The sequence below is a fragment of the Phocoena sinus genome, chromosome 11 (assembly GCF_008692025.1).
Source record: "Phocoena sinus isolate mPhoSin1 chromosome 11, mPhoSin1.pri, whole genome shotgun sequence".
Classification (NCBI taxonomy): Eukaryota; Metazoa; Chordata; class Mammalia; order Artiodactyla; family Phocoenidae; genus Phocoena; species Phocoena sinus.
Genome location: NC_045773.1, coordinates 17,763,993 through 17,781,353, shown reverse-complemented (window position 1 = coordinate 17,781,353; position 17,361 = coordinate 17,763,993). Strand labels below are relative to the sequence as shown.

Below are 17,361 nucleotides of genomic sequence, written 5' to 3'. Positions count from 1 at the left end.
CCCGCGTACCGCAAAAAAAAAAAAAAAAAAAAAAAAAAAAAGAATAACTCCTAGAATACATTTTGTTTAGGGAAATAAAAATTCACAAAGGTAGAAATAGGTGAGTAAACACCATTGAGTACATTGTTTAAAGCCAACTTTATTTGAATTGAAAAAATGTAAGAGTGGTATCTGTATTTCGTTATTTCCCATTTTTATTGTGGTAAGATATGCATAACATAAGATGTTTTAATTAATCATTTTTAAGTGTACAGGTCAGTGGCATTCAGTACATTGTTGGGCAAACCACTACCACCATCCATCTCCAGAGCTTCTTCATCTTCCCAGACTGAAACAGTGGCTGCATTTCTTGTGCCTTTCCATGGAGACCTTCGTTTCTTTAGTCATGATCTGACTTAGTGTATATGGAGACTGTGGCTTTCAGACTGTACAGATAAATTGTTGCTATTTTAGTTGTATTCAAGTCTCTATTTTTCATAAACGTAGGAGATGTTTCCCCTTGGTAAGAAAACAAACAAAAAAAGACGTGTTTCCTTTTTACTTCCTCTTGAAACTTGTCCTTTCCTCCTCTCCGTTTCCACTTCCTGCTTTAACCCTCTCTGAATATTATTTCCTTCTCCTAATTATCACTAACATCATTTAACAAAGATTCCCTCCTCTGGAATTCAGTCCTACTTGAATCTAAATGGCGTTTTTGTCTTTGCTTCTGTTCTGTCCTTTGCCTCCTGCAGCTCCCTTTCCATTCCTTTAGTTTTTAGGGTCTTTTAAAAATGCTATGAGGGGGCTTCCCTGGTGGCGCAGTGGTTGAGAGTCCGCCTGCCGATGCAGGGGATACCGGTTCGTGCCCCGGTCCGGGAGGATCCCGCATGCCACGGAGTGGCTGGGCCCGTGAACCATGGCCGCTGGGCCTGCGCGTCCGGAGCCTGTGCTCCGCAATGGGAGAGGCCACAACAGTGAGAGGCCCGCATACCGAAAAAAAAAAAAAATTGTAAAAAAAAAAAAAAAAAAAAATGCTATGAGGAACCTAAGTGTCCATCGACAGATGAATGGATAAAGAAGATGTGGCACATATATACAATGGAGTATTACTCAACCATAAAAAGAAACGAAATTCAGTTATTTGTAGTGAGGTGGGTGGACCTAGAGACTGTCATACAGACTGAAGTAAGTCAGAAAGAGAAAAGCAAATACCGTATGCTAACACATATATATGGAATCTAAGAAAGAAAGAAAAAAAAAAAGGTCATGAAGTACCTAGGAGTAAGATGGGAATAAAGACACAGACCTACTACAGCATGGACTTGAGGATACAGGGAGGGGGAAGGGTAAGCTGTGACAAAGTGAGAGAGTGGCATGGACATATATACACTACCAAACGTAAAATAGATAGCTAGTGGGAAGTAGCCGCATAGCACAGGGAGATCAGCTCGGTGGTTTGTGACCACCTAGAGGGGTGGGATGAGGCGCAAGAGGGAAGAGATATGGGAACATATGTATAACTGATTCACTTTGTTATAAAGCAGAAATTAACACACCACTGTAAAGCAATTATACTCCAATAAAGATGTTAAAAAAAAATGCTAGCGAGGTAAGGAAATGGGATGATATACATACGAAGTGACTTAGCTGTACCATCAACAGAGGCCTGAAGGGTGACGTACTGGACCACACCCGCAAAAGAATGATATTCGGCATTGGTAGGTGTTACGTTAGTTTTCTCTTCAGGAACTTAGGTCTTCTATTCTTCAACTATTCACAGACCTTCTTATTTCTCAGGACCTGTCCTTTCTTCTGCAATCAGCCTTGAAACATATTGAAAGTTACAATGTTTCTGAGACAGTTCAGCAGTTGAATTCCTTACTTTGTGTAAATATTTATTGGATGCCTAATATAGCTATTAGGCATTGCGTTAGGCACATAAACTTTTAGGAGTTAACTAGACCCAGAAGGTCCCTGTCTTCATGGAACTTCTATTGTAACTGGAGGAGGCAAGCAACAGACGAGAAAATAATTTAACAAAAGGCCACTGGTTGCGGACAGAGGTACGTAGAGTGGTGTGATGGGGAACCTGGAGGGAGAGAGGAAGGAGGCTCTTGGGTAAGCCTTTCTGAGGAGGTCACACCTGAGCTCAGATCTACAGCATGAGTTCGAGCCATTCGAGAATGGTAACTGGAAAGCTCTGCTTCACATCCGGGAAGCTGTTGGTAGCACTTCACTCACAGGCTGGGGAAGATGCTTATCCTAAATCACAGGAGCTCCCTAGAGCTTAATCTCAGACCCAAGGAAAGGGGGAGAAATGTGAAGTTACTGCTAATTGATTTAAATCAACAGATACAATTTGGGGACATCATTAATTTTCACCCTAATCACAGTTTTGATACTTTAGGCAATTATCTAAAAGGAGAACTCACAAACAATGAAACTGAATAAAGCATCAGGGCTGCACAAGTATTTCATAACTGATAGAGTTTTTCAGCAAATTTGAGTACAGTATCTTCTTTACCTTGGGTGCATTGAATTTCCAGAATGAAGTGAGAAGGAACATTCCAAAAGATGATTCCATTGTTAAATGAGATAGTTTCTACTTTATGTTTTCTTTCTGAAAGGGGGAAACTAACTGTGTTAGTTTCTATCTAAAGAAAGACTTAAGAGCATCTCCGACAGAGGAAACCCTGGCTGTAGGCAGGAAGAGAAGTAGGAGCTCATTAACTTCCTATTAAGTCCATTTTCCTCCTCAGACAGTAACTGAGCCATAATGAAAAGTTGTGCTAGGAGGTGAAAGATCACCACTGACAGGAACTCGGTCCCCTGTAGGGACAGAGTGTGTCCATCCTGCAGAGCCTTTTAGGGACCATGGTTCATGTGTAATGAAAGCACAGTGAAAAGTCTTGAAGGGGTTTAAAGATGAAAGTGGCATCCTAACAGCAGAGCTTCCAAATCTACAAAGCAAAACCATGCTTAGAGAAATAGACAAATCCACAATCAGAGTGAGAGACTTCAACACTCCTCTTTTTTTTTTGGGGGGGTTTTTTTGCGGTACACGGGCCTCTCCTTGTTGTGGCCTCTCCCGTTGCGGAGCACAGGCTCCGGACGCGCAGGCTCAGCGGCCATGGCTCACGGGCCCAGCCGCTCCGCGGCACGTGGGATCTTCCCGGACCAGGGCACGAACCCATGTCCCCTGCATCAGCAGGCAGACTCTCAACCACTGCGCCACCAGGGAAGCCCAACACTCCTCTTTTGATAATTGTCTGTTAGTGTGAAAATAAACGATGGCTCACAAATCGTATCTGTTTTTCGTTTGTTTGTTTGTTTTTGGCTGTGCCACATGGCTTGTGGGATCTCAGTTCCCCACCCAGGGATTGAACCCAGGCCATGGCAGTGAAAGCCCGGAATCCTAAACACTAGGCCACCAGGGAACTCTCCCAAATCATATCTGTTGATGTTAATGAATTTGCAGTGATTTCATATTTCTCCCCTCTTTCTTTGTGTCTGAAGATAAAACTCCATAGAGCTCCTGTGGTTATAATAAGCAAACAGAAAATCAGTTAGCACCTAGAAATCCTTGACAACACTATCAACCAACTGACCTAATTGGCAGCTACAGAATTTACAGAATGCTCCACCCAACAATTGCAGAATAATAAACATTCAGCATTCACCAAGATAGACCACATGTGGGCCATAAAACAAGTCTCAGTGAATTTGAGAGGATTGAAATCATGCAGTGTGCTTGCTCCCTGACTACAAGGAAATTAGATTAGAAATGAATAATAAAAAGATATCTGGAAAATCCCAAATATTTGGAAATTAAACAACCACCCTTGTAAATAACCCATGGGTCAAAGAAGAAATGACACTGGAGATTAAAAATCCCTCTGGCCGCTCTGTGAGGGATAGATTGAAGGGGAAATTGTGTACACAGGGAGGCCAGTGAATGGACCCTTCCAGAATTCTAGGGGAGCTGTAATGGTGCCTTGAACTCAGGGTAAGGCAGTGAAGAGGGAGAGAAGTGGGCAGATTCAGATGTATTTTGGAGGAAGAGCATATGGGACTTGCTGAGGATTGGATGTGGGCAATGGGGATAGGAGAGGAAACATCAGACCTCAAGGTTTCTGGTTCATGTCATTTCACATCTCCCCATGGCTCTTAGGATCACGTCCAAATTTGTCAGCATAGCTCCTGATCGGGCCCCTGCCCACTTGGACAGCCTAATCTCTCCCCACCCCTGGCTCCTGGCTCTCCCACTGTAAGCTCCAGCCCCACCAACCAATTTGCTATCCTCCCTGGTGTGTTGCTCCCTCCTGGTCTCTGGGCCTTTTCACATGCTGTTCTATTTATCTTCAGTACTGTTTTTTTTTGTTTTGTTTTGTTTTTGCGGTACGCGGGCCTCTCACTGCTGTGGCCCCTCCCGTTGCGGATCACAGGCTCCAGACGCGCAGGCTCCAGACGCGCAGGCTCAGCGGCCATGGCTCACGGGCCCAGCCGCTCCGCGGCATGTGGGATCCTCCCGGACCGGGGCACGAACCCACGTCCCCCGCATCGGCAGGCGGACTCTCAACCACTACGCCACCAAGGAAGCCCTATCTTCAGTACTCTTTGCCCTGCTCTTCACTTGCCTATCTCTCAGCTTAGTTGTCACTTCTGTCCTTTTTTTCACTCCAGAATGGTTTAGTAGCCCTGCCAAGTGCTTCTGTGCTACTCCTACCGTTAGCCACATCTTATTTTGCTTTGCCTCTTATCTGTCTCCCCCACTAAAGCTCTTTGAGAACAGAGCACGTGCCTCATTCTTTTACTACCACCACTACTGCAGCCAGTTACCGGGCTATGAATCAAGGAACTAGCCGTCCTGAGAGTGAGCCCATAAGAATGTCACATAGCATTTATTGAGTCCTTACTGTGTGTATGTCAGGGGCTTCACATGCATTATCTCTTTTAATCATCCCGGCAGCACTCTGAAGTGAGTGACCAATCCCATCTACAAGATGAGGAAACAGGGAGTTCCCTAGCGATCCAGTGGTTAAGACTCCGTGCTTCCACTGCAGGTGGCACGCGTTCGATCCCTGGTCGGGGAACTAAGATTCTGCATGCCGCACAGCCAAAAAAAAGATAAGGAAACTAAGGCTTAGAAGGCTTAAAGCAGCTTGCCCAAGACCACAGTTTGTAGTGGAAACAGAATCCAAACAAAAATGGTTAGATTTCAAACCCCGAACTTTCAACCACAAAGTTGTACTATCAAAGTCAGAACGAGGTTGCAGCAAAATGAACTTGAAGGAGAGCCAGTGGCCCCTGATAATCTTGTTGCCGGTGGCCAGAGGCAGCTGCCCAGGTTGGGGTGGTGAATGGAGCCAGAGCAGCACTGTATACAAATAGCTATTGTCTGTCCTCTATTTGCCCTTCTCTAAGAAAACAGAGGCCTCATTTCTACTGCTAATTTCCATAAGGGAATTAGAATGGCTAATTTTATATCCTTTCGGTAAATATTCCTCTGCCCATTATAAAGTGGCCACAGTGATCCTCTTCAAATTAATACCACCAATAATTGCTGCAGAATTAGCCTCCAGAGACGCAATGTTATAAGAAGAGTGGAGTTTTTCTCCTGGTCTTTTACTTCTTCAGATAAAGAGTAAAAAGCCCTGGTGCTCTTGTTTTCAGTCGAGGTAATATGTGGATTATGATATTAGAAATGTTCGAAAACTTCAACTTTTCTCAGCTTAACTTTGTTTATATAAAAGACACTTTGTGGTCGACACATGCTTTGAAGTGCTGTGAGCATTGATGTGCATGGTAACTAATTACACGTGAGTTTTAAAAGAAAAAACACGGAGACTTCTTATAGTAGCAACACCGCTATTTACTGAGTAATTACTACGTACCAGCCACTGTACCGAGTTCCCTGTGTGTGTTTCATTTCACTGGATGTTAGTGACAACCCAAAGACAGGGGACGTGGTGGAGGTCTTGCTTTCCACTTTTTATGCCTGGGGAACTGAGGAACTTGTCCAGAGTCACAGGGCACATGATGCCAGGATTTGAACTCAGGAATGCCAGACTCAGTATTCCTAAGGGCTCTCATCCATTCCGTCTCTGAGATGTACCATTAGGGCTACTTTTGTGTGTCAGTTTTGAAATATGATCTACCTACCACAAAGAGCCCACCAAAACACTTTATGCTTAGTTTACCACGCTCACACCTCTGTAAACACTACTGTGGTCAAGAACTAGAGAAACGACCATCACCCCAGAAATCCGCCATCAATGCATCCCTTCCTAGGACCACTACAATTTTCTTCATATTTCAGGAAGGGCAGATGCAGAGGAGGAGGGAGGGAATGAGGCTTTAGCATCTGCCAACTCCAGTACATATGTGCCAGGGCCAGGCACGTACTTCGGGAATGACACACATCAGGTGCAATCTCAGTTAAAGGCGATTCCATCATACCTGTTGCTCAGGTTAAAATCCATGGAGTTGCCCTTGACTTTTCTCTTAGTCTCACATTCCACATCCAATCTGTTGCGGAAATCCTGTTGGCTCCATTTCAAACTGTGTTATGGATTCAGCCACTTCTCACTCCCTGGGTTGTTACCACCTGAGCCAAGCTGCCATCGCATCTCACTTGAATTATTAAAATAGCATCCTAACTGGTCTCCCCGCTTCCCCTGTGTGCCCTAATTGTCTTTTCTCCATGTAGCACCCAAAGTGATCCTTAATCTAAGTCAGACCATGGCACTCCTCTGGTAAAAGCCCTTCAATGGCTTCCATCTCACTGATAGTGAAAGAACAAGTTCTTTCAAAGGCAAACAAAGCCCTAAGTGAAGTGACCGGCCCCCGCTCAGCCCCCGCTCTGCTCCATCCTCATCCCTGGCTCTTCGTTGCCCGCTGTGGTCCAGCCGCCCTGGCTCCCTGCTGTTCTAAGAGTGGTCCAGCCTCCGCTATTTGTACTTGCCCTCTTTCTTCTCAGTGAGTCCTTCCCAATGTCCCTAATTAAAATTGCAAGCCCCTTCCTACCTGGGACCCCCGCCCCTCTCCCTGCTTTATTTTTAACCAGCTTCTATACTGTATAATCAATATATTTATCTTGCTTATTATTTCACGATGGAATGCCTCCATCCTGAAGGGTTTTTTAGTTTTCCTTTTCCAAACCTTTTTTCAAGTCTTTTTGTTTTCTTTTTTGTTTTGATGAAAGATGGTAACACTTTTATTTTATTGAAGAAAGTGATGATAACTTTAACAATAGTATTGATTTAAGACTGAGAAAAAAATTAATCAAGTCAGTGAGCTTGAATTTAGGGACTAGATGTCTGCATAACCCTTAACTGATTAAAACATTAATATTAGTACAGTTTTATTTAGGCCTTATTAGATAATCAGCCATAAAGAGAAATCTGTTTTCTTTCATATGGGTTGAAATAGCTTTCTCGTCCTCTGATTCTCTAATTCTAAATTAGCTTTTTAGTGAAACACTGTGCGGTCTCTCATTTCCTTAAACACATTCTAGAAAGTGACTTTACCGTGTTGCTACTTTATTAGCTCCAAATCCAGCAATTGTTAGCATTATTTGACACATTAACTTGGACAGAACGCTTTTCTGTGCATTAGTTTTCCTTCCCAGTAAAATAGGATTAGCGGGATGTTGAGTTCTTTGGGTGGTCTTGAACATCAAAATTGTATTTACATGTGATAAGTAACTTGTATCATGATTGTATAATTTATTATTACTTTTGTAGAGAGTTTGCCCTTCTTCCACAGTACTCTGGAATTGTGATTTAAAAAAAAAAAAACAACTTAGCAGGCTAGTTTTTACCTGTCCATGGTTAAATAAGAAAAAATAAGTATAGTGTGGTAGATGTTTGTTTAAGTTTGTGTATTCATTTTAAAGAATTCATCCTAATTCTGGAATTAGGATCTTTAAACTGTTAAGGCGGATGTCTTCTTTTATGACATGGTAGATGATCATTATTTTTTCTATTTCATTTTATTGATTTGTAAATTCTATTCCTCTAGTAGATGAGGAAGGAAAGATAAATCCTGCAGTTAATCATGTAAGTTTTGAAATTATTCAAGACTGAAATCTCCATGATGCCTGTACCATACAGTGCCCATGTTCATCAGTTTCAAATATTAGGATCTCAATGGAGCGGTGTCTTAACTTGCCATAACAAAATACTGTAACTGGATGGCTTAAACCACAGAAATTTATTTTCTTATAGTTCTGGAGGCTAGAAGTCTGAGATTAGGGTGCTGACATGGTTGGGTTCTGGTGAGGACACTCTCCCTGGCATGCAGACTGCTGCCTTCTCACTATGTTCTAATGTGGCAGAGAGAGAGAGAGCGAAAGAGAGCAAGCTGTCTGGTGTCTCTTTTAATGAGGACATGAATCCCATCTTGAGGGTTCCACCGTCAGGACCTCACCTAACCCTAATTACTTCCCAAAGACCCCATCTCCAAATACCCTCACATTGGGGAGTTAGGGCTTCAACATATGCATTTTGTAAAGACACATTCAGTCCATAACAAGTGTTGTTGTAGTTTTAGGATGATGATCCTTCTTTGGTTAAGCTACCTCTAAATTGGGGAAACAATGGCAAAACAAGGCAAATAACTCTATTGCTAACTATGACTTTAAAGTCTCAAACCCCAGGGCAAAATTCTGGTAAACTAAGCATCTAGCAGAGCAAAACTTACTTACTTAAGGTGGCTGGCTTGAACATCTACAACAGAGGTTGACAAACCACAGCCTTTGAGTCAAGAATGGCTTTTATGTTTCAGATGGTTGAAAAAAATCAAAAGAAGAAGGCTTTGTGACATCTGAAGATTAAACAAAATTCCAATTTTATTGTCTCTAAATAGTTTTATTGGAACCACCCATGCTCATTTGTTTATATATTGTCCTTGGCTGCTTTTATGCTAACAGCAGTTAAGTAGCTACAACAGAGCCTAAAATATTTACTCTCTGGCCCTTTAGAAAAAAACGTTTGCCAGTCCTTGCAGACAAAGCTGGCCAATGACTTGTTTTGCCTATTTCCAAGTCTAAATCTTAGCTGAAAATACTATTTCAAAAAGATGCAGAGCCATATCCATCAACACTAAAAGAAATGGATCCAGAAACAGAGTATTTACTCTAAAGCTTGGCATGAGCTAATCTACGGATTGTCCACTTCAAGTAGTCTAATGCTAGCCCTAGCTTTTCCAAGAAAAAACTGAGAAAGACAGATGGCCTTATTGGAGGATGGAGGAGAAGAAATCCACAGTCATTTGCTAATGTTTTCATTCCTTGCGACGTTCAACCCTTACCATACGTAATCCAGGATCCTGGAATTGGACCAATCTGAATCAAGATGGATCTTCCTTTGAGTCTCTACCCTTTGACTGACCCTTATCCCTGAAGTCCAAGGAGAAGGGAGGAATGGAAGCTAAGAGTGGGACCCTTTCTAGCATTAACATTAATCAACAAAATCATTGGCAGTGTTGACTTATCAGGCCACTTCCTTTGTTTCTTGTTTTCTCCCTCCTCACCCAATACACACAAAGGTGATTTTAAAGGATGTGGACTCCCTTCTCTACGTGGACACTGATGTTCTCTTTCTGAGACCTGTTGATGACATCTGGAAGCTTCTGAGGCAATTTAATTCCACGCAGCTTGCGGCCATGGCCCCCGAGCATGAAATCCCCAAGATCGGCTGGTACAGCCGCTTTGCTCGGCACCCCTTCTATGGCTCTGCGGGAGTTAACTCAGGAGTCATGCTGATGAACTTAACTCGGATAAGAAGTGCCCAGTTCAAGGTAAGGAAGTATGTTATATTTCCTTGTTTAAACATCGGGGTTTTGTCTCCTCAACAGTGACGTTCCAGGAGTGTCAGTGTATTGATTTTGGAAGTAGCTGGCTTGCAGGTGAGAATGGAAGAAGCCAGGGAAGAGAAAAGTATTTGGAGAGTTATGGACTATTTGTTGGCTTAGGAAAATTCCAGGTGATTATGGAATTTAAACTGTTCAGCAGAGTTACTATTGGGGAATATTATGTTGCATTTCTGAATTCCATGTTTAAACACTCTGTGTATCCCAGGCTTCAAAAACCCTGGAAAACTTTTTGGAGTTACCCTAGGGATATATTTATGTAAATGTACAGAGATAAACGTACTAGGCTGTTCATGGCCTTGTCTTTTATCCTAGCATAAAACTGGTAGAACCTAAGTGAACATCAGTAGAGAGCAAGTCAAAAAAATTATCCTCCAATTAAAAAGAGTTAGATCAAATCTATAAGTGAGATAAGAGCTCTAAAAAATATTAAGTGAAAAAATTAAAATGCAACAGAGCATGATGCCATAGAGATGATCCCTTTTATGCCTTAGAAACTTCCAGAATATCTAAGAGACTGTTCATTAATTGTGGATACATCTAGGGAAAGTGGGAATGGGAATTGCAGGAGGCAGGAGGAAAAATACTTTTACTTTTTACATCTTTGTGTGCTGGTTGAATATTTATTCTGAATATGTTGCTTTTGTCTTAAAAGTAAATAATTAAAAAAAAATTTTTATTGGAGTGTAGCTGATTTACTATGTTGTGTTAGTTTCAGATGTACAGCAAAGTGAATCAGTTATACATATATGTATATCCACTCTTTTTCAGATTCTTTTCCCATATAGGCCATTACAGAATACTGAGTAGAGTTCCCTGTGGTCTGCAGTAGGTCTTTGTTGTTTATCTATCTTATATACACTAGTGTGTGTATGTTCATCCCAAGCTCCTGATTTATGCCTCCGCCACATGGGGCATGATTTTCTGAGCAGAAGCCATAGTCCAACTGCCAGTTTCTGGTCCATCTACCATCCATGTGTACACCTGTAATCACCAGCCCTAGTTCTGCTTTGTCCTATGCCTTGAGGCCAACAGGTCCCCTCCTCTGCTGATTTCATTTTCATTCTGGGTAGCGGGGCGGTGAAGGGGAGAACCCGTCCCTGTACATTGATTCTCAGCGGGTGAGATGTATTTGCCGTGCCTTAGCCACTCTGATGGTTTTCTCTTTTCCAGAACAGCATGATTCCAACAGGCTTGGCTTGGGAGGACATGCTATACCCTCTGTACCAGAAGTACAAGAATGCCATCACGTGGGGAGACCAGGACTTATTAAATATTATTTTTTATTTCAACCCAGGTAGGTTCTCTTTCAAGAACGCAGTTCTCGGAGGATTCCGCCCACCTCGCCCCACAGAGCACATTCCAGCCTGGGCTGCGTTGGCGAAGCCTGAATTGTGCCTGTGTCCCCTGCAAAGGGTGCCTTTTCATCGCCCACCCCACCCCCTCCCCGGGGTCTCACGCGGGCGGTCCTCGCGCTGCTGACACAAAAGGCCAAATGTTGAAACCCCCAACACTGGGCTCCGTTCTTCAAGAATATCTTTCAGGTTTTGCCACGCCATTCTTCCAAGAAGTACAGGCAAAATCAATGGGTGGCACAGAACTAAATGAAAACATTATAATCTAGGCACAAGGCCCGCCATAGCCTGAACAATTGCTAGATTGAAGGGAATTGATTCTTGGGATCCTTACAATAAAGTGACTTGTTCAGGGTTAAAAGGGTCTAGAAGAAGGACTTGGATTCCCACATCCCTCTTTCTTTTCACCTAGGGCTAAAGAAATTCCTCTTACATTGTTAAGTCAGTGTTTGGGTAGTTGGGGAAGGAAAGGAGATGTAAATTTCTGGTCTGTGTTTTTGTATGGACACCTAAAGCTAAAAATTTTCCTTCTTTTCTTTCATCTTTGCTACAACCTTATTTAATGGTATTAAAACCAAAAGCATGTTTTCTCTTTGAGAAAGATCTCTAGGGAAAAAAAGCGCTCTTCACCCCAACCTCCTCAGGCCTCTCCTGTGTCTTTAAAAATCCTGAACTAGAGACTCCTGTATATAAAGACTTCTGTGTATGTACCTTTTTTTTGTTTTTTAACAAAATTCTGAAATAAAACCTAATCTCACATGCCCTTGGATCAAAAAGTAGCAAATCCTGGAAAAGAAAGCAAGCAGATTGATATGGAAAGGGGTGCATTTCTGGCAAAGAGTCCCAATACTAATTCATTTGATGAAGGGGATGTGTTGGCTGTTCGTTTGTAGCATGTTTTAATCCATTTCACTTTGATAGCAACAGGGATCAACGGGGATTTGAAAGTCTGCCCCTCCTTTTTCTTCTAAAGCGGATTTCATCTTTTTTTCTAGGTGTAGTTATACTGAGTAGGACTCTTGGCTACAAATAAAAGGTCCCTGGAGCTAGTCTAAGCACAAAGGATACTTTTATTTTAATAAGCAAACTGGTGTCCTGTAGAAACCTAGGGCAGAAAGACCAGCAGGCTGGGCCCAGGACCTAAAGCAGGAGAGGGAAAAGGAAGAGGAACCCGGGTTGGACTTTCCTTCTCCTGGTGAGACTGTGTATTCCTCTCTTTGAAGGTTCTCATTCTGTGCTCAAAGCAAAGTACCAAGGTTTCATGCTCCACGTCCAGCCATATGGAAAGACTAACTTCATCCCAGTTCCAAATTCCTGGGGGAGAAATCACATGTTGGCAGTGTGGGTCCCCTAGGCCAGGAGCGTGGAGCTAAGGAATCATGGCTGACATTGATTATTTACTGAGTGTCAGGTGCTCTTCTGAGCATTTTCTTATTTAATCCTCACAACAACCCTGAGAATAGAATCCCCATAGTATAGACAAAGGTACCAAGGGAAAGAGAGTTAAATAATTTGTGGTATAGCTAATGAGTGCCAGAGCAGGGGCACAAACCCAGGCCACTCCAACTCTGGCTCCGTGTATTTGGGGGTGAGGGGAAGGTCCCAGAGGAGGGTGGATTCTAGAGAGCTGGGCAGGTTTCCCCAAATGCGTCTCTCTCTCCTGCATTATTTCTGCCCTTTAAATATTGTATTTTTTCCTCTGTGTTGTGTGGCTTAAACTCTCTTCCATGAGCCTATCTGTCCATATTCCCAAACTGAGGAATTCAAAACATTTGCATAGTTGCCTCCCCAGAAATCCTCTTAGCCTGTTGCAGATTATTTGAGGACGTGATCAGTGAGTAAACAACACTCAAAGACGGGTCACAAGCAGCTCTGCCATTAGATGCGAGCCCCTTGTCTTTAATCAGGGCTGAAAACCAGCTGAGTTTAATGGCGTCCCACTGCCCGTCTCAGGTCCACTGAGTACAAGGATATTATAAAATAACTAGGAAGTTGTTCTGAATCTTGGGTCTGAGCAGTAGCTAGTAAATAACGGAGCTTCCTAACTTTAGATCAGTGAGTATTAGGGAATTCCTGGATTGTTCTTTGTATGGTCTGCCTTTGATCTTGCATCCTTTATCCAGGTACTTATCAAACATGGGCTCTTTGACCTGAAATCCAGTGATATCCATCACATTGAAAGGTTTTTCTTTGTTTATATTCATTGGGAGCATCTTCTATAAACCAGAACTAACTATATTTGAAAAAAAAAAAAAGTGTGTCACCTTTATCCCTGGAAAGGAGAGAGAGAAAATTGGCCATGAGATAAACATACTTACTTACTGTTATGATTCTTTGGGTTGCCATTGGCGAAGCAATACACACAAAACCCAAGCCCGTATCTAGAATGTTTTTATCATTATAGCCTCTCGTAGCCAATCCCATCGCTTTTAAAATGTGTTTAAAAGCCATTAGCTTAAAAATGTTTTAAAACTCATGCTATAATTAGATAGTAAATGCCTGTGGGTGTGTAATTGCTGTGCTGGGTACTAGACTGACTCACAAGAAGACAGCTGAAGCCCATGGGGGACATGCAGGTAGCTCATCCCACAGGACATTTCCTGGCAGGTGAGCCAAGGCAGCTTCTTCCAGGGGTGAAAGACTGAACTCACATATTTACAGGTGAATTTGAGTCAAGAGCAGACTTCTGTAGAAAGGGTAGATTTGACAAGGGCTAAAAGAGAAGCCTATGTAGAAAGATATGCTTGGATTCATGCGCTTAGGTTGCAGGGAATACTACTTAACTCGGACCAGCTAAGTAAAGGTCCAGGTGCCAGTCCCATGAACACGTGGGTCAGATCATGCCAGGCCTCATGAGAACCATCTCTGGGTGGCTGCTCAGGATCAAAGCTCATTTCTTCATCCCTCAGAGTCCTCACGGTGTATGTTGTGTTGCTTCTCTTCATGCCCATCTGATTCCATTCCATCTGTCCAGCAATAATGTCTGCTTGTACATGGCCCAACCCCAAGTCAGCACAACCTTACAAGCCCATGCCAGCGACGATGGGTTGTCTAGGTTTCTTAATTCGGATTCTTGAAGGTAAGAGAGAGAGGGGGATGGGGGGTTGGCCTGTCCCAGCCTATGAACTGATTCCCAGCCCAGCTATGAACCGGTTCTCTTTCGATGGGGAGACCACCCTTGATCCGGTCATCAGGGGCCAGGAGAGCAAGATCACATGGCATTTTCCTCTCTCAAACATGAACACCAAGGTCTGTCCCTTCTTTCAGAGCAATTTCTAGAAAAGTGGGGGTGGCCAGGGGAAGAAATGAAACCAGCCAAGTATAGATGACAAGGCAGGGCATCCAGCCAGATGAGAAGCGCTAGGGCTCTGTCCACAAAGAGAGAGAAGAGCTGAAACGCGCATGGAATGTACATAGACCGTCCGTGAGTTGAATGTGATACTAGGGAGTCGGGAGGGTTTGCTGGGGCCACAGAGAGCAGGACACACAGTCACATGGAACAGGCCTCTTCAGAGGCCCTGTCAGGCCTTGCTCTCATCCTGCCTGGGTGTGCAACCACACTATATACTCACCTCACCAAAAGCTTCCAGCAGCTGATAGTAGTGGATGTGTTTTGGGGTGGACAGGCCCAATTATTTGGTTTTAGGACTGTCCTGGAAAACTGGAAACAGATCATTGTTTTGGGAGTCTGAGAAGTTCATGAGCTCTGACACGAAGCTCAAGAATGAAGATCGTAGGGTCCTTGTGAGAAGGGGTTACGTCTACTTTGTCTTCATTGAGTGATTCCAGTGGGAGGGTTAGTGCCTTAACTGGAATTGATCTTCAGAGGTGTTGGCTGGTTGGAGGAATGGGATTAAGAGACTGGAATGGAAGAAGGAAGGAAATGGAAGAGAAAGAGCACAGCCAGGAAAGTGAGAGAAAGGGATGTTGGGGAGAGAAAGGAGAGGGAGAAAGCAGAGAAAGGGGGAAGATACAGACGTTAGAGGAACGTATACGCTTTGATTCTCCCATTCATTCAGTGGATATCTTTTGAGCACCTACCTACTAGGTGCCAGCCACAGGGCTAGGCAGAGGGGATATGGCGGCATGCAGAGGAGACAGAGTCTCTACTTTTACAAAACCTACCTTGTTTCGGGAGAGGTCAGCTTCCAAAGAGTAACAATGAGTCATTCCAAATCACAAATTGTGATCAGTGCTATGAAGGAAACAAATGAGAGGTTGAGAGAGCCACTGTCAAGGCTGGGGAGAGAGGGTTCCATCTTTAAATTGTGTGATCAGAGACATCTTCTTGGAGGAATGAATTGCCCTTTTCTGGAACAAGGTACATTCTGGAAGAAGGAAGAAGAGGAGGCTGGGAAAGCTCAGTTGCAGAATGAGACATTAAAAAACAAAGCAGAACAAACAAAACGCTATGAGTCGTGCAAACAGCCTCCGTTCTGTTGATATAGTGTAGTAAGTAAGTAGCAAGCCTATTCCACCAGGAAGTTAAAACGATCAGACATAAACTATTCCATAATCTTAGAGACCCCAAGAGTAGGAAATGATCAGAAATGTAAGGAGCAATCAATTCACACAGTACTTTGCAAGTAGTTAGGAGGCTCTGGAGATAAACATAGACTCCGGAAAAGGATTGCTAAGGGATTTCAGACTCATAAATAATCAACTAATGCGCTGCTTTATCTACATAAAATGGAGAGGAAAAATAGCAAAGACCCAGGGTTTGAACAGAGATTGGCTTGAAAAAAATTTTTTTAATAAATTGCAGTGTTTTGAGGCTTTGGAATTTAAAAACCGTTCACTGTATTATTTCCTCAGCAGCAGAAAAAAATAACCTGCACATTTCACCATGCTGTCATTTTTAAACATTAGATTTTGACAGCCATGGTAATCTTGCTTAAACTAGATTCGTTTCGGTATAGTTATTCATCGTGTGCCAAATAACCATCATTAATCCACGCTACGTGTTCATCAGCTGCTCTACAGAGGTTTTCCATCTTCAGCCCAGCCCAGGGTGCTGGTGTAGCCCCTCTCCTCCTCCTTGCCCCCATGGAGAAGGAGATTTCGCAATGTAACCCACGCCAAATGTATCTGTGAATGAAAAGGCACATCTGTTACTTTTACCTATGCACTCTTTTTTTTTCAATTGGAGTATAATTGCTTTACAATGTCATGTTAGTTTCTGCTGTACAGTGAAGTGAATCAGCTATATGTATACAGACATCCCCCAGCCTTGGGCCTCCCTCCCCGGCCCATCCCACCCATCTAGGTCATTACAGAGCACGGAGCTGAGCTCCCTGTGCTATACAGCAAGTTCCCACTAGCTATCTGTTTTACACATGGTAGTGTATTTATGTCTAACTTTATCTCCCACTTCATCCCACCCTAACCCTTCTCCTCTGTGTCTGCATGCCCGTTGTCTACGTCTGCAGCTCTATTCCTGCCCTGCAAATAGGTTCATCTAAATGTCCACCTGTGCACTCTTGATTGCCCTTTCTTTTAGTAACAGCACGCAGTTCTCTCAGGGGAATTACTCTTCCCCCGTTGCATGCAGTCTTAGAGCTCTGCCCGCCCCTGACTCGCACTTAACTAGTCACACCATCTCCTGGGAACCTGAGTCTGGGAATCCAAGAGCAGAAAGTAGGCAAGGCTGGTCCATCCTGGCAGCAATGCCGAGAAGCTGACATTAATTAGTCCCCACACCCAGATCCCAGGAGCCACCCCACTTCCTGCCCCAATTCAGCTTTCCCTCTGATTTTTTGAGCTACCTCCTCTCTTTCCAAAGGAAAAAAAATATTTTTTGCCTCACATGCTAGAATCAAAGTTGATTACTTGCAACCTAATAAAGATTTATATATCTTGAATATTTTAGGGCAAAGCAGTCTATTTATATAACAACTTTCCTACCATTATCTTACCTCTTTGAAGAAATCGAGTTTGCCCCCCCGCCAAAAAAGTTAAATGCTTTATCTTTTCTAAAACACACTCTGATTTCCAAACTCTTCGCCATGATCAGGCCATTTTCTCCTCCTCAAGTGCTCTTCCAGGATTCTATTTCTAACTGTCAGAATCCTGTCCTTACTATATAAGTCTAAGTTTAAGTCAAGCTTTACCAAAATGCCTTCCTTTTATTAACTCTGATAAAAAATGTTCATTT

The 17,361-nt window shown here is 43.1% G+C and overlaps 1 protein-coding gene across 1 annotated transcript in view; it reads left to right on the top strand.

Moving 5' to 3' along the window:
* Window positions 1–17,361, top strand: part of GXYLT2 (glucoside xylosyltransferase 2) — an 84,647-nt gene that overhangs the window by 52,943 nt on the left and 14,343 nt on the right. The window contains exons 4-5 of the mRNA XM_032650301.1: window positions 9,529–9,780; window positions 11,026–11,149. Coding sequence (XP_032506192.1) covers window positions 9,529–9,780; window positions 11,026–11,149 — 376 coding nt within the window. The remainder of the gene's footprint in view (window positions 1–9,528; window positions 9,781–11,025; window positions 11,150–17,361) is intronic.